This window comes from Gymnoscopelus microlampas (assembly GCF_963454915.1).
Source record: "Gymnoscopelus microlampas genome assembly, chromosome: 8".
In the NCBI taxonomy this organism is placed as follows: Eukaryota; Metazoa; Chordata; class Actinopteri; order Myctophiformes; family Myctophidae; genus Gymnoscopelus; species Gymnoscopelus microlampas.
The window spans coordinates 52,205,192-52,231,275 of NC_139945.1; the positions used below are offsets into that span (position 1 = coordinate 52,205,192).

The 26,084-nt window shown below is 42.3% G+C and overlaps 1 protein-coding gene across 2 annotated transcripts in view; it reads right to left on the reverse strand.

The window, feature by feature from the left end:
* vps53 (VPS53 subunit of GARP complex) overlaps positions 1-26,084 on the reverse strand; it is a 44,686-nt gene that overhangs the window by 9,566 nt on the left and 9,036 nt on the right. Inside the window, exons 5-20 of one of the 2 annotated variants that reach the window (XM_084064133.1) lie at positions 21,181-21,267; positions 20,429-20,544; positions 19,885-20,004; positions 16,491-16,569; positions 15,377-15,520; positions 14,027-14,169; positions 12,109-12,253; positions 11,336-11,431; positions 10,629-10,723; positions 8,827-9,069; positions 5,482-5,629; positions 2,884-2,966; positions 2,638-2,716; positions 1,680-1,828; positions 1,509-1,578; positions 1,072-1,209 (exon numbers count right to left, since the gene is read on the reverse strand). In XM_084064133.1, coding sequence (XP_083920259.1) covers positions 1,072-1,209; positions 1,509-1,578; positions 1,680-1,828; positions 2,638-2,716; positions 2,884-2,966; positions 5,482-5,629; positions 8,827-9,069; positions 10,629-10,723; positions 11,336-11,431; positions 12,109-12,253; positions 14,027-14,169; positions 15,377-15,520; positions 16,491-16,569; positions 19,885-20,004; positions 20,429-20,544; positions 21,181-21,267 — 1,935 coding nt within the window. Of the gene's footprint in view, positions 1-1,071; positions 1,210-1,508; positions 1,579-1,679; positions 1,829-2,637; positions 2,717-2,883; positions 2,967-5,481; positions 5,630-8,826; positions 9,070-10,628; positions 10,724-11,335; positions 11,435-12,108; positions 12,254-14,026; positions 14,170-15,376; positions 15,521-16,490; positions 16,570-19,884; positions 20,005-20,428; positions 20,545-21,180; positions 21,268-26,084 lie in introns of both variants that reach the window. The other variant, XM_084064132.1, reaches the window with a different exon arrangement.

Genomic DNA, 26,084 nt, shown 5'->3' on the forward strand with positions numbered 1-26,084 from the left:
CACACACACACACACACACACACACACACACACACACACACACACACACACACGCTCGCTCTTGAACAGCCACACCCTGACTCACATGTATATCGTCACTGTCGGGCTGTTACGACCCTTATTCTAGGGGTAAAGGAAGTAACATAATGACCGAGTAACAGGGGCAGAAGCTTTGTATGTCTCTATATGTCAGATATTTCCCCCCCATAAATTCATGCCCTATATTTTATACATTGTCATAATATGACAGTTTGTTGTGAAAAAGTTGTGAAAATAGACGATCTTCAGGCTCACAATGTGTAGTGAGCCATGACATGCCAGGTTGAAAGTAGTTAAGTGTGTCTGTGTGTTTTATAAATATTTAACCAATGAAATGCATTAACAGGAGCTTGTGACTAAATAATAACTACAACATGGAACATAGGTTCTTTTTAAATAATCTTTGCGCTTCAGCCTATACGATGAACCAGCAAAAACAGTTTGATAACAGTATTGAAATAAGCTATCAAAACGTTCTTTTCCCATTTCCTGAAAAGTAACAGTTTTGGACAGATTTCAGCGATCATATCAATTTATGACATGGAGGTTCTTGGTTCAACCAGTACAATTCCATTTAGTTTTAGTAAAAGTTTCGTTGATTAAATCTACAGTTGATTTAGTCGACTACAATGTATTTTGGGCAGGCCTTGATGTTGTTGTAATGCCTGATTTATCTTAGCTGTGTGTCGGAAATAGCAGATCTACAAGCTCACAACGCGTCGTGCTGCGGCACGTTGTGAGCTTGTAGATCTGCTATTTTCGAAGCGTGACACCCGCACGCAACCAAGCATAAAATGACTTGTCTTAGTTATACTGGATCTCTTCTCCACTAGTCCTTCCCTAACATTTTAGTCTAGCTTTTATTTTTGGACGGAATTGTCCGTATATTTAGTCATGGTTTTAGTCATCATAGCTTAGTTTTTATGTAGTTTTAGTCAGTGAAAAAATGTAGTTGACGAACATTCTTCGTCATAGTTTTAGTCGACAAAATTAACACTGGGTTCAACCACAGTCTACTGGGGTGGTTCTGACCTTGAGGATCATCTCTGCACGGGTCATGCCTTTCACCACTATCTTGGTATAGCTGGCGGGCGCCTTGCGGAGCACCTGGGAACCTATAGAAGGCAGGTCCAGCAGGACTGTCTTCAGGGAGTGGGTGTCTAGGAGGAGCTGGTGGAGGTCGGACACACAACAACAAGAACTCCATTAATGCTCTGCCTTGGCATGATGTTGGTTAAGGTTTAGTAAGGCATCATGAGAATACCATATACCGTACATGTTCTGCAGTGCTGCAGAATGTGATATTAATGCTGCACATACAGTATGTCAACCTCTGAAGAAAGTGCAGATCATCGATTATAGTACAATACATGCAATTCTTGTGCAAGGTCTTAAAATTGTACATTTGTAATATTCACAATAATAGCCGCATGAGGAGGATAAGGATGATGAACAGAAACTGATCTTACCTGTTCAGCTCCTACCATGCTGATAGGCTTACATCTAAACAAGTGGTTGATGAATTTAGGAATGAAGGAGCTAGTGGGAGAGAGAGAAAGAGAGAAACCATCAGCTTCATGCAATTTACACAGTGTGTAAATTGCGTGCGTGTGTGTGTGTGTGTGTGTGCACGTTCGTACTTTGTAAATTTGATGCAGAACTGAGTGAAGTATTTGCGCGTGGAGGCCAGGTTGTCCCTGATGATGGGCACATTCTGCTTAATGTGCATGATGACCGATGTGACGTATGGACTCTGGTCGCCCACGTGTTCCACACTCTGCCACGGCATCTGGATGTACACCGCAAAGACCAAACGTTACACACTGCAGCATATACAGCAAAACCCTCAGAGTTTATTTAACACTGAATGTAACAATTCAAGTTAATCATTTAAAAGGTCCTGATGAAGTGCGACGAATAAACAATCCAAAAAGGTGTCGGAGATTAACTCGCAAACTATTTGTGCCGGTTAGCTCAGTCGGTAGAGCACTCGCCTTTGGACTTGAAGGATTTGGGTTTGATCCCGGGCATTGCCAACTCAGCTTATGAGTAGCACACCTTGGTTGTGCAGTAACTACTGGGAGCCAATGATATGTGTTGCACTCCACCTCAGCAATCCATCTCCCAGGGGTCAAGCGCATCGAAAAAGGACAGGACGTCAACAAACTGACATGAGAGATCCACAGGAAAGCCACACTTCTCTATTAAACCCTATTAGGTCTTTTTAGGCGTAATAATGTGTGTGTGCGTGTAATGACTAATAGAAATATCTGATGCCAACTGATATCACCAAATCATTTTGAGATAATTACCTACAAAACCCATTCCTTTGACTTATGAGAGATGAGAGCATTTAACAGCAGGGGAGCTGCCGTCTCTGTATCACAATGACTCCTAGAGAACATAACGTTCAATCGTTCATACAACCATTAATTTATTAACATCTTTGTAGGCAGACATATTTGACAAATAAACCATCTAGCTTTTATTTGTCCGCAATTACTGGCAACATTATCAGACCCATAATGTTGAAAAGGTTTGGAACAACCATGTGTGTGTGTGTGTGTGTGTGTGTGTGTGTGTGTGTGTGTCTCCTACCTTGCTCATAGCAGTAAGAGCAGGGTCGCAAGCAGCGTCCAGATCATGAACCAGTAGCTGGATACTGTTGGAAATCACACTGAAAGCAACAAGATATACATCCAGTAGACATTACTACAAGACTTCAGGTTTTCATATTAGTGTGTAATCGCTTCAGCCAACTTGGCAAAGTCCAGGAAAGCAGTAAACTATATATATAAATACATGGGTGATTTTCCTTTTGGTACTTAATTGAGTGTGGCTTACGTGCTGAATGTATCCATCTCCCCAGTGAGATTGATTCTCTCCACCAGGACTTTATCTACCTTCTCTCTCAGCTTCTCTTCCAGCTATGAAACACATACAGACATATCCGATTTATTATTGTCTCCGCCAGGCCGAAAGGCATGGCGAGAGAGTATGTTTTACCCTCCGTCCGTCCGTCTGTCCGTCTGTCCGTCCGTCCGTCCGTGGACAGCTAATATCTGGCACCGTTGGCTTGATCGTGGCAAAACTGTGCACACACACTCCCTGGATGCCAATTCATACCCTCTGACCCAAAAATTTCACATGGGCTTGTTATAGCGCCACCAGGAGGCCGCTTTTGGCAAAACACCTTTTTTGACAGTACTCGTACAGAATTTGTCCAAACGTCACGCAAATCGGTACACAGTATCTCTGTAGTCATTAAACAAAACGGGTATTTCAGATTTCTCATATTCCATCCTGATTGGCTAAAAATGTCTTCCAAAGTTTGCAGGAGTGCTCCGTTTTGAACAAAATGCCTCAAATCATGAACACAGCATGCAATTTCCGTGAAATTTTGCACGCTCATTCCCATTAGGCCGAGGAAGAACTACCATTTGAAAATTTTCAAATCAGCCTCATGGTGGCGCTATAACAGGCCGATTTGTGTTTTTACCTACAATTGCACCGATATGTGTAAAACTTTGTATGCACACTCCCTAGAGGTCAAGGAAAAACCTTTGCCCTGCATTTTTCACATCTGCCTTTTATAGCGCCACCAGCAGGCCGACTTATGTAAAACACATTATTTTATACTACTCCTTCCAATTTTATCGAAATTTCACGCAAATCGGTACACATGATCTCTAGTCATGTGATCACGACGGATGTGTTTGATTTTTCATATTCCATAATGTTTGGTAAGATTGACATCTAAAGTTTGCATTATTGGCTTGTTTTGAACAAAATTCCGCAAATCATGAACTCACCGTCCAATTGTGCTCAAACTTTGCACGCACATTCACACTATGTTGAGGAATAAATGCCACCCTTTTAACATTGGCCTGTTATAGCGCCGCCAACAGGTCCAATTTAGCGAAAAACATGTTTTTAACAAAATGCCTCAAATCATGAATGCAGTCAGAGTCCGATTGTCGTGCAAGGCCTAAGAAGAAATGGCACCCTTTTCACGTTGGCCTATTATAGCGCCACCAGGAGGCCACAATAGCCTACCTGACCTGGCGGAGACCTGTGCTCCGAGGAGCACTTTTTCTAGTTTTCATTTCTTTTTTTCCCCCATATTTTCTTATGGAATATTTCACAACAGTTGAGAAAACACTGAGAGTTCAGTGCAGCACTATAGTCATTTGTGCTTTGAATTATCCTAGTTGTCATGACTAAGGCATTGTTTGTTTGTGTGTGTGTGTGTGTGTGTGTGTGTGTGTGTGTGTGTGTGTGTGTGTGTGTGTGTGTGTGTGTGTGTGTGTGTGTGTGTGTGTGTGTGTGTGTGTGTGTGTGTGTGTGTGTGTGTGTGTGTGTGTGTGTGTGTGTGTTTATTCAGTGTTGAAATCATCTAACAAGTCATTGTGAGTTACAACAAATTCTGATGAAACACACTGACCAAACATTCCACTTCCTCCACCTTGAAAATAAACTATTTACTCACAACTGTGTGTAACATGACAGATAACTACTATTATCTTCCTGAGCATAAAACAGATAGATTTATTCTTTGTAAAGTAAGATTCATTTCTTTGGGTGTGATTGAGTCTAAACACAGTTCACATTGTCTTAATAAAAGGAGGGTCTTCTCCCCTTGGTATTTTTTATTTTATTTTCCACACAGAAGCTTAATTATTATCATCATTGGCCAAAATAAACATTTTGCCAAGATAAATAACAGACCTCATATCACAATGTGAAAGTATCACTTTGAGATATCTAACAGGCATCTGGTGCATCCACTGCAACATCCTGAGCGTTCATTAATCTCTGAAAATTCTAATTGGATTTAAATGAATGCTCAGGATGCATGTGTGTGTGTGTGTGTGTGTGTGTGTGTGTGTGTGTGTGTGTGTGTGTGTGTGTGTGTGTGTGTGTGTGTGTGTGTGTGTGTGTGTGTGTGTGTGTGTGTGTGTGTGTGCATGCTTGCATTAGGGCATTCACGACTACTGATTTTTAGAAGTAGACTCCGACTCAGCAGTCGATTCATTGCGGGAGATGTATCATATTTATTCCTTCATGTTTGCTTTTTTGCGCACCATACTGATGATGGCACAACGTAACGTACAGTATCCATGAACCATGAATGTATGAAGAGAACCAATAACCACAAATCAGTGCCCGCAGCTGCATATCTGCTGTAGATATATTGCCACTGACTTATTAATAATATATATTATAATATTTTTCGTTGATGTACAGTGTCGAATAGTGGTTTAAATAGTCCAACAGTTGAATAATGAAATATTCAGTAAAAACCCTTGATTTCGTGCATACATGCATGTGTGATGTACGTGTGATGTACGCGCGCGTGTGTGTGTGTGTGTGTGTGTGTGTGTGTGTGTGTGTGTGTGTGTGTGTGTGTGTGTGTGTGTGTGTGTGCGCGCGCACACGTGCCTGTTGCGTGGTGGCCAGACAGTACTCAGCAGTGCTGAGGATGCTACAGATGAGACACAGCTCATCCACGGTGAACTTGGCTGCTTCAGAGCCTTCCTTCTCCTTCAGAAGACTGCTGATGGTAAGACCTCCAGTGTTACAACTGGTCCTAGAGAGAGAGTGAGAGACAAAGTGAGAAAGAGAAAAAGAGAGAGAGAGAGAGAGGGACGAAATAAAAAAGAAAGCAAGAAAGACAGGGTGTGAGAAAGAGGAAGAGCGAGAAGATGAGGAACAATAATTAATTGGAGGTGGTACTGTGATGCAGACAAGATATGCTAATACTGGCTCTAGAAGCACAACCCTTTCCTTTTGCCAGTCTCCCAACTGATAACTACTACCCATTTAAACTATGAGACATCAATCTATTTGCACATAATTAAGACAACCAGGCAACAAGCAGACAGGACAGCGAGATCGCTGTGCCAATGTGTCATCATTAAGGCCTCAAGCCCCATTTTCAACTTCATCGTATGATGTGTCTTGCGTTGAAAACACTTGCAATGTGTTGTGAGCTTCGTCGTCATACACAATAATCGCAAAAGCTCACAACGCGCCACATTGGCGTTGGATACTTGTAGATTGGCAATGTTCGCTACTTTTGAAGGTTGTGAAAGTCTTTCTGTGGGTTTTATGAATATTTAACCATTGAAAAGTATTCTGACTAAATAATAACTACATTGATCCATTGGAAAAGAGGTAGTTTTCTTTCTCCATTTCTACAGTTTTGGACATGAAAGGTTTCCACCTGACATGCATGTGATCTTCCAGCATGTGCATGTGAGACAGTATATACACCCACATCACAGTCAGGGTTTCTCGTGTGGCTGATGGGACAGAGATGTGTGCTATTGGTATTATGCATCGTAAACATCTCCAGATCCAAAAAACATGTGGGTACAGTGTGCTGCTCGTTTGTCAAAAGTCAATTGGAGAATAAATGGCCATTACAGAGAAAACAAACTAGTTTTGATGGACAGCAGAATATTTACAGGGATTGTTATCGAGTAAGCGTTTATCAAATGATTTATTGGAAAAGCCCAGCGGCTGAGCTTGAATGAAGGGTCACAGTAAATTTGCACATACGTAAAATGTATTCTCTGCATTTAACCCATCCTAACTATTAGGAGCCAATATAATACAGCAAGCACAGTTAGGGGTTAAGTGTCTTCCTCAGGGACACTTGAACAGAGAAAATGTATTTGCCGGTTCTGACTTGTTTCCCATTCTCTTCCATCATCTTTCTTTTTAATCATTTCCCACCTTAGTTTTCCAACAATATTGTTTTTGTTTTGAAAGCTTACATTCATCCAAATGTACTGTAAAGTCTCACCATCCTCATCCATGTAGAAATCCAAGTTTACACTAGTATTTTGTGACATTTAGGGAATGAGTTCCAGCAGCTGAAAGTGGCTTGTCACTTAATCACTAAAATCAACTGGTCCTGCTCACTGCAAGTTAATGGACTCATTTTCTGCTAGCAGCACCCACTGGAATGGGGTGCATAAGGAATGCTGAAAATGCTAGTAATAAGTCATGTTAAATTAACTGCAGGACTGACACCGTAAGCTTATATGTGCATTGAATTCTATTTCACTTCATGTTCATGTTTTGTTAATTAACATATTGTACTGAAAAACATTGTGTTGTATAGCTTCTGAAAGCAGACTGTCTATCATTCTATGATGTAATACAAATCTCTGAAGTTGGAAATGGCCCGTATTTGGTTTTGTACAAAAGGAAACAACAACACCGGCAGCGGCTCCGGTAGGAGACACAAAGAGTCTCCTTTGTGTCTCCTGCCGGAGACATTAGCATCTTTCCGCCGGTCATCAAATTATTGGCTTAGGAATGCGACAAAAACAAAGAAAGGCTTCATGGGGTGTGTAATTGATCAATCTCGGAACCCAGAGACAACTGAAAAGGAAAAACAGCGACCTCTGCTGTTCGTTCCTCCTCAGTTATACTCTGGGACAATGCCGACGTAGCACCAGTGCGCAAGGAAACCGGGGTTTAAGTCTGCCTTCACCGCTCCACTTCCGGGTGGTGCGACTACGTTTTCATTCCCACTAACAATATTTCTACACGGAACACTAACACCACTTCTCCCAGAGAACATGGATCGTTTTGGTTATAAGCCCACTTGTTTCTATGATGAAAAAGTAAGTTCAAATGTGAATATCTTTCCGTGGTTTTGTCTGCTCCGCGGACGCTATTGTTAAATTAGTTTCGGTTAGTTTCCAGTAGGGAATGATCGACGGACACGTGAATCCCGCCCACTACATTTGATTGGGTAAAGCGCGGCCTGCTTCCTGATCTCAAGGCACGCCGACTCCCACAAAGTGTGTACATGTTCTGACGAACCTTCAGGACAGATTCCAACGCAGTGCAGAATCTGTTCTTGAGAGATTAGTAATTGATAGAAAATAAGTATTAATAAGTAGTTTGGATGAACTATCCCTTTAACCCTGTTGTCCTTTATTTTGGGCATGGTATTATAGGTGAAAATGTGGCAAAAATACATGACAATGTGGTGGAAATTGCTGATGCTTAAATGGATAATGGAGTACCAAAGTCCTGATGTCAAAACCAAGCCCACAGGGTCACGGAAGTGTTTTCAGATTCAAAAATCCCATCAACGTTTTTTGTATCATAAGAACCGTTCCAAAAAAATAACAATAATAAAAAATAAATACAGTTGATAAAGTCTGTGTTTGGTGAAAATGTAATTAATTCATCTGCGACCCCGGAAGTATCACAGAAAAAGTACATTAGGAAATCACGTGATTCACTGTCCCCACTGAAGCATGTCACGCTCTGTCAAAAACATTCCCGAGATTCCTTCGAGTTTATGACATTTGTTATCAGTGTGTGCTATTTAGTGTGTTTGATGAAACAACTGAGAACTGACAATGCTACTCTCCTACAGAAAGAAAAAATCCAAAGCAACTCGACGTGACTCTGATAATGTACGTTGGTGGTGCCGGGGGGAGGCGGCATCTGTGATGGAAGATGTAGTCGTTAGGTCATTTCTATGCCTGAAATTGTAGTCGATTTGTTTAGGCGGCCCTTTATTTTCGTACTCTTTGGATAAATTCATACTTTTCTTTTTCTTTACTTTTTGTTTTGGAACACAGTTCTTAGTTTAAGCCCTATTTTATTTTCCAGCTATTTTTTGAAAGATTTTGACAAATCTTCTCTCATGGGGGTCCCTGGTACAAAATCCTTTCAAATGGGGGTCCCTAGCCAAATCGATATGAGCCTTGACATGAAAATGATTGGGAACCATTGTCATAGATGATTTCTTACTTGGGAAGGTTCCCAGAGAGGATCTTCCAGGCATATTCTCTAAGGTACTTCTGGAAGATGGTTGTGAGGGCGATCATGGGCTCTCCGGTGCTCAGCTGGGAACACTGCACCATGCACTTCTTGTAATAGACGAAGAGGTCGGCACAGCTGGGCAGGACCGCGCCACCCTCCTCCGTGCCGGCCTTCGGGGGGCCCTGCGCTCTGAAGTCGGCCACGAAGCGGTCAATCAGCTCGCCCAAATTTCTGAAGGAGCAGAGGCGAGCATGAAAGGTTGCACACAAGTTAGGGTTAGAGATTCAGTCAGTGCTGCTACAAGAGGTGATGTTTACATCATTACAAGCATCGTAATGTGGGGTTCGGGGACACCCAGGGAGCCTTGAGGGGGTAAATGAGCTAAATGATTGATAGTTAATCGCTACCATTTTACATATACAAGTAAATACAACTAGAGACTGTAGAGAGCATAAAAGAATGGCTATTTCTTTCATTCAGAGTTTCACTGTTATCACTAGACCTATAATGCATAGACGTTAAAGGAATTCTGGACCAAATGACAGACCATATCATAGATAGAAAAACTTGATTAATCCGGAGAGACATTCAGTTGTCATATGTCATCATATGTATATAAGAACAAATCATATTATCTAACCATCAACAAATCTATTCCAAGTACTTGTCAGGGTGGGGGGGGGTCCCCAGTTTAAATTTGATTATTTTGGGGGGTCGCGGCCTGAATGGTTTGGGAACCCTTGCCCTGATGCATATCAAAGTGGAGGTCCTTGAAATTGAAACGGTCGAGAATCACTGCTGTACTCAACAGGTCAGTTGTTCATGTACCAACAGGCCTGAAATGCTACTGCTCTAGGAACCGCAGCCAAGGCTAAACAAGCAGGCCACTGTTCTCTTCAGTTCTGTTCCGTTGGGGACAAGCAGATCTGGCCCGAGTTCTTTTAAGGTCTCTAAACTGAAAAGGAGGTCGGGGCCCAAGAACCGGCCACTCTGCTGTTGCCCCTGGTCACATAAACAACAGTCAACGCTCCAGTGATCCAAACACCGAGGTTTCATGGAAAAGAGAGCAGTCCCAGAGTGGCGCACCATTTCTGGGGAGACCACCGTGATGACTCGGGGGACGAAGAGGAAAAGGAGGGCATGCAATGAGGGAGAGGGAAAGAAGAAAAGAGGAGAAAAGGGAGGAGAAAATGATAGGACAAACGGGACAAGAGATAAAAGAAAAGACAGAATCTGAGTAAATGAAAGCAAGGAGTTAAGAGGAATGAAACAAAACTACAGACAGAAAGTGAAAGGGCACAAAACGAGTAAAGAGTATTTGTGTGTGTGTTTGTGTGTTGGGGGGGGGTCGTAGATCTGCTGTGACGGCAATTTTTCTATCCCTCTTTCTCAGCGTCTGTGGTCATGCAGCTAATGGGAAACATTTCTGCCTCAGTGGAGAGAGACAGAGGCAGGCAGGCAGGGAGACACACACACACACACACACACACACACACACACACACACACACACACACACACACACACACACACACACACACACACACACACACACACACACACACACACACACACACACACACACACACACACAGATGGAAACACAGAAAAGCCAATGAAGGAGAATGGAAGGGGTTTTGTTGCAGGGGCGCTGGAAAAAGGGCTTGTACATGCCAGCTTTAAACACACAACCTGCACTTAATTTGGGGTCTACCTCTACTTATCTCAATATTCTGTGTGCGTGTGTGTTTGTGTGTGTCTGTGCGTGTGCGTGTCATGTGCGTTACTCACTTATCCTGGGATTCTATGTAGACATATAAGTGAGGTTCAAAGCACTTGGACACAATGCCGTGGAAAGGGTTGTCTGGAGCTTTGGGCTTCTTGGGCTGGGAAAATGGAGGAAAATAGCAATTAATGAAACAACTGGTATTTATTAGCGGTTACTATATATTATTATATTTATTGCTCGTTCAGGTTGCGTGCATAGGTTAACAGTGCTATTTTTCATAAATCGACATATGGCGCTATAATTATGATCAGGGATAACGAGCCGATATCAAAAGGGAGTCTTGGAAATCGCATGCCAAACGATAGTAACTGAGGACACCAACCCCTGCTTTTCCATACCAACAAGATGTTAATCTCTATGGCAATTATTGTGCCAAATGATCTCAAACTAAATCGAAGTCTACTGCATATTGTCCAAGTAATGGACCAGTTCACTGCTCTGGTATCAACCGATAGGAATCAATGCTGCTAGTGAGAAGTTATGGTATGAACCAATGGAAATCAACGGTGCCAGTGAGACATTCTGATATCAATCAATAGGAATCAACGCTGACAGTGAGATTCTGGTATCTAACAATATCAATCAACACTGGCAGTGAGATCTTCCCAATCCAAGGTTGAACCAGGTCATGTGATGTCATGTCATGTGAGAGGAAGCAGGATCTAAAAAGACCCTTTATGTTTCAGAGGTCAAAGGTCACATGACTCACTCTGTCCAGATCCTCATCCTTCTCAGAGCCTGCGTCCTCTCCTGGATCCTCTTCCAGGAAGGGGTTGGTGGATTCTAGAGGGCTCTCCGGCCTCTTCTGCTAAAGAATCAAAAACAGAAAGAGCATGGAATCATCGGCCTCGGTTAGGAGTTAAATCCCCGCCAGGAGGGATCAGTACTAATAATAATTCTCAGTCTTGGAACCACGAGTTATTTCAAATTGTCTTCCATTATGACATTGTTCTCTGTTGAACTGTGGTTGCACTACTTTCTACTGCCCGACGTTCATGGGCAACATTTCTCGGGAGGCTCTGACGGAGTTGTGGCTCCAAGTAAAACAAACAAATCAATGACTGAATGTCTACATGTGCATCATGCACATTGTTATGTCAGTTTGTCTATGACAGCACATTGTGTTGCATGTGTGTATGGCCATGCTCGTGTTTGTGCCACTACCAGCCATGTCAAATTATTTTGTGGCCTGCAAATCAACCATTTCTTTGAGAGGGACACAGAGGGACATGATGTGGTATAAATATAAAATAATGGTGATAGACAAATAATAAAAAGAAAATAATACATCCAAAGAGCTTTTAAAAAGCTGCAGAGTAAAAGTATCAACCCCCCCCCAAAAAAACAACAACAACAACAACAAAAATGTATGTCATGCTGACCCTAGAGGACCTATTTTGCTCTGAGGCTATAAAGCAGTTAAGCGTGTGTGCGTGTGCGTGTGTGCGTGTGTGCGTGTGTGTGTGTGTGTGTGTGTCTTACTCCAGGTCCGTCTGAGTTCAGGGTGCGTCCTGAGAAGCGCTTGGCCAGTAGACCTTCAAAATTTGTGGTCCTCTGAATGGCAAACAGAAGCAGCTTCACCTCAATCTCTTTAGCTCGTGTCCGCATTACTTTGGCTAGCTCCACCCTAAGGTATACACACATGCACACACACATACAAATGCAAAAACCACAACACATACAGACGTTTAAGACAGTGACACCAGAATCTGATGCTGCTAGTTTTGACATAATGTGAATATTGCCAAATAGTACATTTTATAATATTGTTAGAAGTCCACTTAACCAAAAATGCTTCCTTGATATGCAGGTAAAATGTGTGTGAAACAGCCACAGAAATTATAAAATAAATAATGTCATGTCTAATCTTATTGTATTCACAGAGAGGATTGTGTGCACATCCCACGCCTGCATTAGGCCTGGACATCAAGGGAAGAATCAAGGATAAGAAGAAGAAAGTCTGCACACTGTTCTCAAGCTCCAAAAAAACTCATTTTTTATTTACGTTTCGACCTTCTAGGTCTTCATCTGGCAAATATGATATTTTGCCTGATATTTGCCTGATGAAGACCTAGAAGGTCGAAATGTTGCATAAATAAAAATGTAGTTTTTTTGGAGCTTGAGAACAGTGTGCGGACTTTCTTCTTCTTATCCTTTAATCTTATTTTATCGACAGCTGTGTGAAATACATGCACACAGAGCCTTGCCTGTCACTGAGCAAAATCGGACAGGAAGTTCTTCTCAAATGCTGAAAATACAAAAGCATTCACACATACAATACACACAAAAGCAGGCACCAGACAGAGACATGGTCATTGCTCATGGAGGTCAACAACAGTGATTGAAAGTTGGCAACAGAACGAACACTCATGCCAGGTATGCAATGCCATTTCGGTTCGCTTGCAAAACAATCAGCATATTTTCAGGGCGCACTGGTAGCTGGCCGTTCATTGACCTCACAATCGCAATGTCCCTGGTTCAATCCTGGCTGGTCCTTCTCTCTGCCCCAAGATGCCCGTCTCTCTGCTACCCTATCTAAATAAAGCATACCTGCTGCGACACCTGCTTTTCCACCTGATCGTAGTAACTTCAACTTGGCGACGCCCCTAGTCACTGCGTTGTTTAGGTTCAAGATTACATAACTTTTAATATGCTATTGGCTGTTTGTGTTCTTTTTGGAAATAATGAAAATCCGCTTATGTAGGAACATTAAAAAAAAATCTGACTTCACTGTAGTAGCCTTTTCCTGAATGATATTTGTACTTGGGCTGTCGTGAAAGTTTATATTTAGAAAAACAAAAGTAGTAGAAGTAGTTGTGAATTAGCAAACTAGACATTTAGACTGGCGAATTCCTTTATCCTCATAAGCGCTAATGCACGCAACTGTTTTCGCCAGGTTTCATTTTTGTTGTTTCTCATAAGCGCTCGTCCGTTGTCCTTCAACAACACAGCCTTCTGCCCAAGCCCGGTGGCAAAAGCGGGTGCGCATACCTGCCCCCCAAATAAATAAATACATAAAGAAGCAAATTGACAAAACCCTTTTCCTATACTGTCAGTATGTGTGTTTCAAGCAAGCTTGCCACTTGCAGTAAACCACTGCAAAAGGGAGACAGTTAGATTAACTTACATCTAGACAAAATGTTACAGGGAGAAAAAATACCATCTTTAGATGGTATTTAGATGGTTTAGAAATCCCCCCAAAAAATGCCTAATGACTATTGGCAAATGACAACACTTAGACATACATTTTCCAATTCCAAATAACAACACTTCTATGGCCAGAAAGCTGGGATCCAAAAAGGGGTTTGGAAAAAAAACTCAATGATCATACTGGGATCATCCAACTGTGTATATCTAGGAATAAAAGTGAATATAGGTGTGTCTTTGTAGAGGAGTGCACCTGGTGATGTGGCAGAACTCCACAGCAATGCGTTCCGTCATGCACCACTCTTCAGGGAACATACGTCCGTACTTCTCCTCGTAATCCACCAGCTGCCGCTTGATCCAGGCATAGCGACGATCGATCTTATCCAGCCATGCCACCTAGACAACACAGCAGGCCAACACAAGAGACAAATGGAGCTCATGCACACAACAGTAAAGCCCCTTACACACCGGGCGCGAATCTTTCATGCGAATAATACGTTTTTTTTAAAAACCTTATAAAGTCAATGCAAGCTTACATTGCGGAAAAGCGAAACAGCGTCTTTTAATTATTCCGAACGAGTCAGAATTTTGCGTATATTCTCTGGTGTGCAATGACCTTAAGGATGAGGTAGGGCTGCAACTGTCAATTATTTTCTCGATTATTACTCTTTGAATTTATCGAATAACTGAGAAGCGCTTCTTTTTATAGAGTTAAAACTATTGATATATCAATGTGAAGTTTTGATAAATCTATTAGTCTGAATAACAATTCAGCCCCGTTTTATGCTTCCTCATACAAAGGTGTCATGCAAAGATAGCCTATAAGCTTGCAGTGCGTCGATAATTTTGATATCTACTATGATAAAGGCAGGTATTGTGGCAGTGATTACCACAATCAACATGCTACAGAACAGAACTGCATCAAAAATGAAATAAAAATAAATACAAATTAAATATCATAATATTCTCGACCAAAACATTTGGGGCAAATGAGGCAAAATAACACCTAAAACAGAGAGGACAGTTCAGAAAGTTGCATCATTTCCCTGTAATGAATTTAAAAGCCATATAACGATATCCAAAAACTATATCTAGTCTCATCATGACATTGATATAACACGTTTATTCATCTACCTGAAATCATGCTGGGTTAGGAGTAAGACACAGTCAAGACCTTCAGTAAAGAAACTACAACCTTCAGTCAAGAAACTTGTGGTACGTAGAGTCACTTACTGTCAATAACAGCTTTCACTTAGTTTAAAAATATGTGCAACTTTCCATGAATATATTCAATTAATCAATACACTACAGGTCACAAGCAAATGCTATCACAAGAAGGAAACGTGTCTGCATTAACCACTTTAACCCTGTATACTTCTCTGGTCCCCTCCCTTTTATCCTTCTACACCAAATCTCTTCGCTGAAAATAGCCTATTTTCCTGTGTCATCTTGTGAGCTTGTAAATCTGCTAATATTTGCCAAATATTTGCCTATCATGACATGAAAAGGGACACTAGGGTTCATGTGGTTAATAATCGACTGCTATTTTCTCCATAACGGATCTAGACAATGGCAGCCGTTTCCCCTCCCAATCCACACTCACATCCTGGTTTTCCTGGAACAGCACCAAGTATTCAGAGAGGTGCTGCCTGATGAATTTCTTCACAATCTCTTGTTTAATACGCGGGTCCAACACGTTGGCCACCAGGCAGGCATCTCTAAGGACATTACTGGGACCACCTGTCCTCTGTGGGGGTAATGGGTTGTGCTGGTTAAATACTTACAAGTTAAATACTGTAGTATATGGGTGAAATAAAGCCATGTTCACAATTGATTAAATTAGGTTTCGACACTGGTTAGATGGTGCTTATAATGGCTTATTACACGGCTTGGTTGAATGCTCGATTCTGATTGGTCAGTCATCGGTCATTATTTCTCGATAATGACCGCTGAGCTCAATAACGGACCGCTGTGTAATCAGAGACTCAGAACACCTGCTCATATCAACCTCCGCTGCTTTGTTTTATGCTTTATCCAACATGACAGCCATGTAAACAAACAACCAATGTCATTTACAACTAAACGTTGCTCTCAAGAATGTTTTTGAAAACATTTGAAGTGAGAAATAGACGATGCAATGACCGAAAAGTGATTCTATTTGATCCACTGCACTTCCTTGTTTATCGTGGCTACGGGGGAAATACCAAAACGCTCGCCCCAAAACACAGTCGCCCCGGGGCAAATCCGGCGGTATTACAGGCAAATCGGCAGTATATAGAATGGGGGGCGAGTGTGTTTTGGGGCGAGTTTTTTTCTATTTTGTCATTTGTTTTCCGAGGCAAACTCCGCCCAGCCCAATAGGCTACTTATGGAATACTTTCATTGCCGTAAGCAAGGAAATACTTCGTTTTGTTGTTACTTTTGGGTACATTTATTCATGTATTTATTAAGTAGCCGTGTAATAAGCGGGATAATGCATGGGGAGGCAGTCATTATTGAAATTTAAAGCCCGACAGGGCGATTAACCACCGAGGCGCAGCCGAGGTGGTTAATCGCCCTGTCGGGCTTTAAATTTCAATAATGACTGCCTCCCCATGCATTATCCCTTGCATATGACGTATTGTAGTCTTTTATTTGAAGTGTATTTATTCAAACACACGAACAAACATAAAAGTTTCAAACATGAGAGAAATCACACTGTTGTCTGATATATTTACCTTAGAGCCCTGAGCTGGGAAGGCCTCTTCAAAATCAGCTAGGATTTGAGTGCCCAACTCACTCTGTGCCGCTTTCACTCTACACAGAATAGAGAGAACAAATGACTGACCTTCACTGACAGGTTCTGTTAGGTTGTCTCAGACTGAATTGACCACTTTAAGACCTATAGCGAAAATAGCCGATCTCAAGGATTAAAGCAAAAACAAATCTCAGAACTGGTCATTTTTGTTAGGCCGTCAGAACCAATGTTAATTTCGTTGAATAAAACTATGACAGAAAATGTTCGCCGACTACCTTTTTTCACTGATGAAAAACTAAATTAAAGCAATGATTAAAACTAAGCTATAACTATATTGACAATTCTGTCAACAAAACAAAAACTAGACGAAAATGTAAGGGAGGGACTAGTGGAGAGGAACTAAGACAAGTCATTTTATGCTTGGTTGTGTGCAGGTGTCGTGCTCCGGAAATAGTCGATCTACAAGCTCACAGTGTCGTGAACTTGTAGATGATCTGCTATTTTCGGCGCACATCTAAGTGTAAATCAGGCATTACGACGCCATCATGGCCCACCAAAAATACATTTTAGTTGACTAAATCAACTGCCGATTCAGACGACTAAAATCTTATTCAAAATGATATTGAGTCAACTAAGATATTACTGAAACTAAAATATTTCAGATGACTAAAATATGACTAAAACTAAATAAATATTTGCTGTCAAAATGAACACTGGTCCTAACAAACAACGATTGCTTTAAAGGGGCTCAATGAGACATGGAGGGCAGCCATAGCAGGGCAGAGTGGCCGTCTGGTTCATCCCCCAGCCCAAGTCTGTGTGTCAAAGTGTCAAGACACTTAACACATAGCTGCTCCCCGGGTGCTGTATTAATGGCACTCACTATGAAACCATCTGTGTGTGTGTGTGTGTGTGTGTGTGTGTGTGTGTGTGTGTGTGTGTGTGTGTGTGTGTGTGTGTGTGTGTGTGTGTGTGTGTGTGTGTGTGTGTGTGTGTGTGTGTGTGTGTGTGTGTCTTTAAGTGTGCACGTATGCGTTCCTGTGTGCATGAAAGCAAGCGTACAACTGACCCCTGAAGATGACAGGAAAACTCAACGACAATCTCATATCTTTCATGTGATGAGGCCTATCTACAGTATTATAGCCTGCAGGCCCATGAGCAGGCCCATGAACGCATGAACTGGCAACCGGACCAGGGTTAAACCAGGACCCGTCCCTGGAGTTGGGAGAAGTGTCCAGAGTAAACAGGAGAGGGCGGGCAGATAGCTCTGCAGATGGATGCCAACTGCTTGGCAGAGGTTACTGCCCCTATCTCTTGTTCCTTCTCCCTCTAATGTGGTTTCGCCTGAACCTTTCATTCTTCCTTCCAATCGTCAACTCAATCTGTCTGACCTTTTCCATCTTGCCTGCTCTGTTGTCTGCCTGTCTATGTGTACGGTACTCTCTGTCTGCTTTTGATGTCTCCATGAAATGTTGCTGTCAAGCCTGAGTTATACTTAGTTGTGTGCCGGTGTCGTGCACTGAAAATACTCATGCTGCGTTCGCCGCGTTGTGAGCTTGTAGATCGGATATCTTTGGTGCGCTACAACGGCGTGCAACTAAATATTAGGCCTGTCTCCGACTAAGGATTTGTATAGTCGATTGGCGACTAATTGCCAATAGTCTGAGATTGAGAGATTGGCATCTCTCAGTCAAATCACGCAAAAAATATGTTATGCAATAGCGGAACATTCCATTTGGGCTGTAGGGTCTGATTTAACATATACTTGCTTGGTTTCTCCCAATAAATCATGATGTACATCCTATTTTTGGCAAACTATTAGTTAATTGATATAACAAACTAGGCCAATCTCTGTCGAATAAAAAAAAAAAATATATATATATATATATATACCGGTATATACATTTTTTCATAATTCGACTAAGAGATTGGCAGTCGACTAAGACACCCCTCGACTGATTAGTCGACTATTCGAATAATCAAGGTCAGCCTATTAAATATACATTTGTTTCAGCCTCCCCGTGTTTCTTCTCGTTGAACACACTTGATACTTGATATTTACAACTACTGTCCAACTGTCCGTCTTGTAGCATGCGTAGCTTTCCTTTCCTGTGCTCCCTAACGTTCCGTGTTCTCCTATCATCTGTTCCTTCAGAGGACTCAGTTCTTCCATGCAGCTGTTATGTGGTTCGAAAAAAGAGCTGTCTGCCACACCTCAGTCAAAACAAGAGGAGAATTTGTGGGTCAGAGTTGCTCTGAACCTGCGCATGGAGCTGGCCAGCTTGTCCTCATTTGATTCCAGTATTATCAGGAAAATATTAGCGGGGGGGGGGGGGGGGGGTTGAGTTGTGGGAAAGCCCGATGCAACAGTACACTTTGTTTCCAGCAATGCTGCGTATTTGCAAGCAAAGTATTTGGTTCTATTCGCTGTAAACACAAATGCTCTTGCCCACTGCCTAGGGTTACAAACACACACGCACAAGCCGGGACAGACCACATGCATTTCCTCTCAGTCACACTCACCCACTAAATATGAATCTTTGTTATGAATCTTGCATGTGTTCTGACCTGGTGCATTCTAGTCCAAGTTACAAGCACACAGGTTTGTAAAGACCACACATGTTTTGCACACTTCTTACATTAACACAGAACGGTGTGTGTGAGAGTGAGTGAGTGAGTGAGTGAGTGAGTGAGTGAGAGAGAGAGATGTTTGCACAAGTGCAGACAATATGAGGGCAAAATAGGTCCTAATTCAGTATATTTGTGTGAGTGTGAGTGTGAGTGTGTGTGTGTGTGTGTGTGTGTGTGTGTGTGTGTGTGTGTGTGTGTGTGTGTGTAAACAGGATGCAGGATATAATAAGTCTAAGACTGCACCAATACATACCGTAACCACCTGTCCACAGTTCAGATGACAAGTTGTAGAATATTACTGCTGTGTGACTGCACCACCGCTAAGCTAGCCTGTGAATAGTAGCTGTAGCATGACCAGCAAACTGCTCAAGTATCCTTAAGCTAAACGCTGACCCCCCCCCCCCCCCCCCCCCCCCGTTGCTCCAGGGACTCTAGTGCAGCATCTGATTTGACATGGGAAGGAATCATCTGCAAGTAAACTAACCACTTAGTGCTGCATTATGAAACTTATTTTAATGAATAAATCGTTTTAACTAATGTGTCTGATACATTATAACAGCAAATATGCTTAGGAAACCCACTTGGGTTCCCACTCGTCGGGAGTACGAGGTTCAAATCCTGGGTAAGACATAGAACTTAGATTGATTGTTATGCAACCACATTCGCAAAGGCTTTGTGGTTTCAGTACCTTTGTGTGTGTGTGTGTGGGTGCATGCGCTTTTGTTGTTTATTAGTTACTGTACCTCTCAGAGAGCTGTCTGATCTGAGGGATGCCCATGTACTTGTGGAAGTGTTCTAGCACATTCACCACTCCCTGCAATAGGTTGGCAACCTCACCATACTGCCTCTTCCTCGTCATGGCCCTGGAATACACACAATTTCAGAAACGGTATGCTTTCACTTTAAATTGTATTAATAAATACATTTCCAGAACATTTCCAATGGCTGTGTCATTTTGGCGCAAATGTTGGGGGCACTCGTGAATATAGAAGTAATCAAAAAACGAATGTATGTGGAACAGTTGTTGTGAGGAAAAAAATATATATGAAAAGGTTACACAGTATGACTTAAATCACAACACTGTATTTTGGGCATGTCATTATAAACCAAACGTAAATAGCAGATGTACAAGCTTGCAATGTGAGCTTTTAGCTCAGCTATTTTCAAAATAACTTCGAATTCACGTTGTGGTCAAGCGGCTATGCAGCTCATCGGTTAAAAGCACTACTCTGCATCAGAGAGGGCTCTAGCCCCACAGATGACAATCTAAATCTAAAGTGTACCCACTCTAAGGAGTCCACGCCTCCTGCAAGCATGTGCAAGTGGTTCAGGGTGGTGATGGAGGTGGTGAGGTGGCGCTTGGCGTGGTCCAGCTGTTTAATGTCCCTCGTTATCTCCTTGACCTGTCCAAGAGGAGCAGACAGGGAGAGAAAGGGGAGAAAGTGAGCGGTCAAAAGGACAAAAGGGAGGAGGTGGTGGAGGTTAAAGATAAAGAGATGGAGAGGGACGGACAGCATAGGCGAGAGAGATGATAATAAACAGGAAAGAGAGAGAGACAGAGTCATGAACAGGAGGCAGAGATGGAGAAAGACAAAAACACACCCATTGGTTTGAGAAATAATTGCTCAAGCATGCCTGTTGAGGGAGGGGCCCACGTGCTACTGCTGCCTCGCTCTCATCTCACACACACACACGAAAGCAGAGAACAATGTGCATTGTTAAATTCTTTCCTTTATCAACACACAAACACACCCATTCACACACGCACCATATGGAAGGTGCATTACCCCAACTTAAAATATAAATTCTCCCCACTGCCCCCTACTGCAACAGTAGTGTGTGTGCAGGTGTGCAGGTGTGCGTGTGCGCGTGCGTGCGTGCGTGCGCGCGCGCGCGCGCGCGTGCGTGCGTGCGTGCGTGCGTGCGTGCGTGCGTGCGTGCGTGCGTGCGTGCGTGCGTGCGTGCGTGCGTGCGTGCGTGCGTGCGTGCGTGCGTGTGTGTGTGTGTGTACACAAATGTATGCACTTGAGCACACTCACCATTTGTTCAGACTTCTCAGCCTTGTCCTTGATGTCTTTAATTTTGCCAAAGAGCTGCTGGATGGCTATCTGGGCCTCCTCCAGAGCCTGTCCAAAACAAACACACATGTACTCACCAATAAAGAAAGAGAGAGAGGGAGCATGCGAGAGAGAGAGAGAGAGAGAGAGAGAGAGAGAGAGAGAGAGAGACAAAAGGGGCGAGAACATGATACAGAAACAGATAAAAGAGAAGAGTAGAGTAGGAGGACAAGGCCAGATGGCATTCATAAGTGAAATATTGTCTCTCTCTTGTGAATGTGAACACCAAAGCAGAACACAGACAGAACGACCTCACATTGATAGGGACGGCTTTGTTTTCTTTGCCCCAAATTCTATTACTTTCTTTGATATGAATGAACACTATCCGCTCAGTAACGTGACCAGTTGTTATCAGTGTTGAAAAAACAGCAGAGAAAGAGAGAGAGAGAGAGAGAGAGAGAGAGGGAGAGAGAGAGAAAAGAAAGACTGTCAATGAATAATCAATCAATCATAATATAGTCAAATCTAAAAAATCAATGAACGTTCGAATGTGAAAATTAAGGTTCTAATAAAAAATACGAAAAAAATCTGCGCCTCGACTTTTCGCACAATCCTGGCCTGGACCCCTGTAACCTTGCAAAGCAGCTGGCCTTGCGAGGAAACAGAGCTATCCGTTTGTAGACTGCACAAGTTAGACAGACAGACAACGCAATGGCATCCATAATGCACACATGAATGACACATCACTTAAATAAGTTGCCAATTATTTTGTACCCCTTTTTCTACGCAATTTAGTAGTTATGCCAATGTATTCCTCCTCACACACAATTCTGTGTTGTTACTGCTGTCGTATCCTACTGACTCCCCTGCCAGTGAGGAGCCCCAACCAGGAGGACATAGAGCCTTCATCATACTCCTCTCGCCCAACACTCCCCGCTGACAGGTGCCGCCCCAGCCCGTAGGAGTACGTGCAATGACCATTATTATCACCCTCCCCGCCCGGGTTATCCCTCCCCGAACACAGGCCAATTGTGTTCGTGTAGACGCTCGACAAAGCCGCATACACACCACCGTGGATTTGAACCCACAACCTCTGTGGTGGTGGGCAGGGACTTTTACAACTGCGCCACCCGAGCACTCGACACATCACTTCAATTGATTCAAAATGATAATGTAGGTCAAGCTGAAATGGCCATTTGGTTATGAAGGCAGACAAGTTCACAACCAGACTCACTCGACTGAAGAAAGTGATCAAAAACTCAGTATGGAGTTGTCCCTCAGTGTAAAAAGTCCCTGTGACATTGAGTACCCTCATTTTATTTAAACAAAAAAGATTACAAAAGTGTTGTAGGCTATACTGAGTCTGACTGAATAGATTGGTTGTAATATTAGATTTCTCGTTACAAGTAAAGAAAAGGGTTGTTTCCATCACAACACTTCTCTTGGAGCTATGCATTGTCCGTTCTCCGTAAAACGTCAATAAATGCCCAGGAGGCTACAGTATAAGATATAAAGTACTATTAATTTGATCTCACACAGGTTTCTAAGCACCAACCGTGGTCCCAGAGAGAGAGAGAGATATATTTAAATGAAGGTTTACAGCATACAATAATAGCTACCAGTCTGGTATATGTTTGAAATTCTTGTTCACGGAATAATTTAACTTATTTTGTTTGACAATTTTGACAGCCCTAGACTGAGAGGAGGGCGGAGGGCAGTGGGAAATCACATCAGCACGACTCGATCAAAAACCTTCTCCCACAGTTTACTCTCACATTCCATTCGGAGCGAGTTTTCATCATCTGGCATCGGGACCATTTAGAAAATGACCCGCGGCAATAATGTCCTATTCTCAGCTCCAGAATGGGAGCCGTGACCAGCAGCTCCAACTAATTGGCTGACTAATTGACAGACTAGCTACAGTAGCTAGATATCAGATAGCGGTAGCTCGTTAGATGACACATGTGCTGTGTGCGTGTCCGAAATCACCCACTCATTCCCTACTCCCTTTATAGGGAGGTCTATGTACAGTAGTAGACTATAGTGAACACATCAACAAAACACATTTCATGACTTCATCGCTGTTGCACTATTAAAACATGCCAGTTCAATGTCTGCCTTTTTTTTATTTCAGCCAGTGGTGGAAGAAGTACTCAGATATTTTACTTTTACTAAGTAAAAGTAGCAATACCACAATGTAAAAATACTCTGTTACAAGTAAAAGGTCTGTGTTCAAAATGTTACTTGAGTAAAAGTACATAAGTATTGGCATTAAAATGTACTTAAAGTATCAAAAGTAAAAGTACTTTAGTGTTTCTGCTATTTTTTCCCCAGCAGATCTACAAGATTGCGACGCGTTGTGAGCTTGTAGATCGGCTATTTTCAAATAGCCTAGTTATACAATAGGACTAAAGTGGTTAATGTATGTTTCATAATGTAATAATTTATATCTGCAAAGTAACTAGCAACTAATGTTTTCAAGTAATTGTAGTGGAGTAAAAGTACAATATTTGCCTCTGAGATATAGTGGAGTAGAAGTAAAAGTACTGAAAATTGGAAATGTACAGTACTTAGTTACTTTACACCACTGATTTCAGCGCAATGCATACCCATTTGTCATACCATACTGTTAAAGATGCATTGTGGGATAAAATGTGTCCACTATAGGGTGTAATACTACAAAATGGTGTAATCACTATGTAGTTCACTGTCTAGTGAGTAGGGAGGGATGTCAGACACAGCCATGGAGTGAGTACAAGGCTGAGCTCTATAGCAGCGCTGTCGCTGGGATCAATAAAGCTGACTCATTAGCAGGTTTATAGCTTCTTTTCTTTTTACATAAACATCTTTGGCAATAAGAAAAGGTAATAAAACAGCACGTATATATGGTATACACAAATATAAAGACAATTATCCATATACAGTAGAAGTCCTTAAACCACAACCCCTTCTCACTATTAGTTTTAACCACTTTCGACCTGATGTCTCTGTTTTGGCCATATCATTATGAGCGAAATAAATGAAAAATAGCTGATCTGCGTGAATTTGTAAATCTGGTATTTTTGCTATTCTTTGCATGACAAAGTATATTGTTGTATAGTTTAAGTGCTATTCTAATATTTCCCTATCTTCTCACAGCTGTTCTTTGATGGTCCAGAGCAGGACTTTGGCACCACATTTCCATACCAAGGTAATTGTCAAGAGTTGGCCAAAACTGGTGGCAGTGTGGACATAAGTTTGGCTCTCCTGTTCTTCTTCTTCTCTTGCTCACTCACTCACTCACTCACTCATACAGAAAGCTAACAGCCGGCACCAGCTGCCCCAGGAATTTACCACTTTTATAAGCCTCTCAGAAGCACACAGAAGTGGACACCGGCTGAGCAAATGCACACACACACAAAAGCATGTGTCCATGTACACATAAGTTGTGGACAGTAGGGCTGTCACCATTATGACATTTTACCTGACGATTAATTGTCAAAAGCCGATCTACAAGCTCACAACGGGTCGCATCGCGAGCTTGTGGATCTGCTAATTCCACAATGTTTTTAAATGTTTGAAAATATATGAACATTTTCAACATGGAAGCGATTATGATTATGCTAAATAATTGCGACTAGGCAATCATGTAATAATTGTGACAGGCCTATGGGACAGTTGACACCGTTTTCCCCTGTTCTGAAACTTGCATCCAATAGGATATGTTTGGAGACAGCAGCACTGTGGAGTTGTAAGATCAATTCAGACTCCATCGCATAAGGGTGTTGCTTGCCAAACATAACTCATCTAAAAGTTGGGGATGCAATGTGTGTTGTTACCTTGTAGATCAGTACTTTAAGGCAAGCAACACCGTCGTACTATAGAGGAAAATAAATGACAGTCCGTACTATGAGTAGCTTTTTAGCAGCTCACAGCTTACAAGCTCACAGCGCAACTGTTTTTGAACATGTTCGGAAATTGTTGAATAATTTGGATTTTCAATTTAAAACAAATTCTGGGGGTCCCTGGCACAAAGTATTTTCAGATGGGGGGAGGGGGGGGGGGTTCGTGGCCAAATACATATCATTTTGGGGATCCTTGGCATGAAAAGGTTTTAGGATGACTGATTTAGAAATCATTTATTTTGTCAGCCAAATTTGAATGGTTAAGAAAAAAATGCCAAGTTCATTATTGGACAACCTCTACTTGATTGCACAGATGAATTGTAAAAATGGATGAACTGGAGCAACTCGGGCAAGGCTGTGTCAGAGGATAACTTGGGAGGCAGGTATAACAACCTCTCGGTCTCATCGATCCAAACGTTTTTGTTGTCAGAGGATAACTTGGGAGGCAGGTATAACAACCTCTCGGTCTCATCGATCCAAACGTTTTTGTTTTGTTTTAGATCTGAGCGCACCTGGAAGGTAGGGAGTGACTGTGTATCTTTACAGAGGACCCTGGAGATTGCTCTCAGTGCAAGAAAGTGCTCATACTAGAGGCAGGAAACAGTCACTTGTGCAGGCCTAGCTAAGTCAGTCTGGCTGGCTTCCTAGCACTCATTTCCTGCATTTAGCCTTGAGAACAGCAGCGAGGGACCACTGCCCAGCATGCGTCCTCATGCTTGAGATGCTATCTGTTCTCACACACACACACACACACACAAAGATAAACCACGCTCCACAGCACACGTACACTGTTAGAGAATTGTAGAAACAGGGGGGTGGAGCTTCCCTTCCCATACTGATGGCCCATTCATACTTGCGTGCCATGTCGCTCACCGAAAATAGCTGATCTACAAGCTCACAACGATGCAATGTGCTGTGAACTTGCAGATCTGCTATTTCCGGTGCACAACACCAGTGCACAACTAAGTATAAATCAGGCATAAGCCTGGCATGGCCTCATAT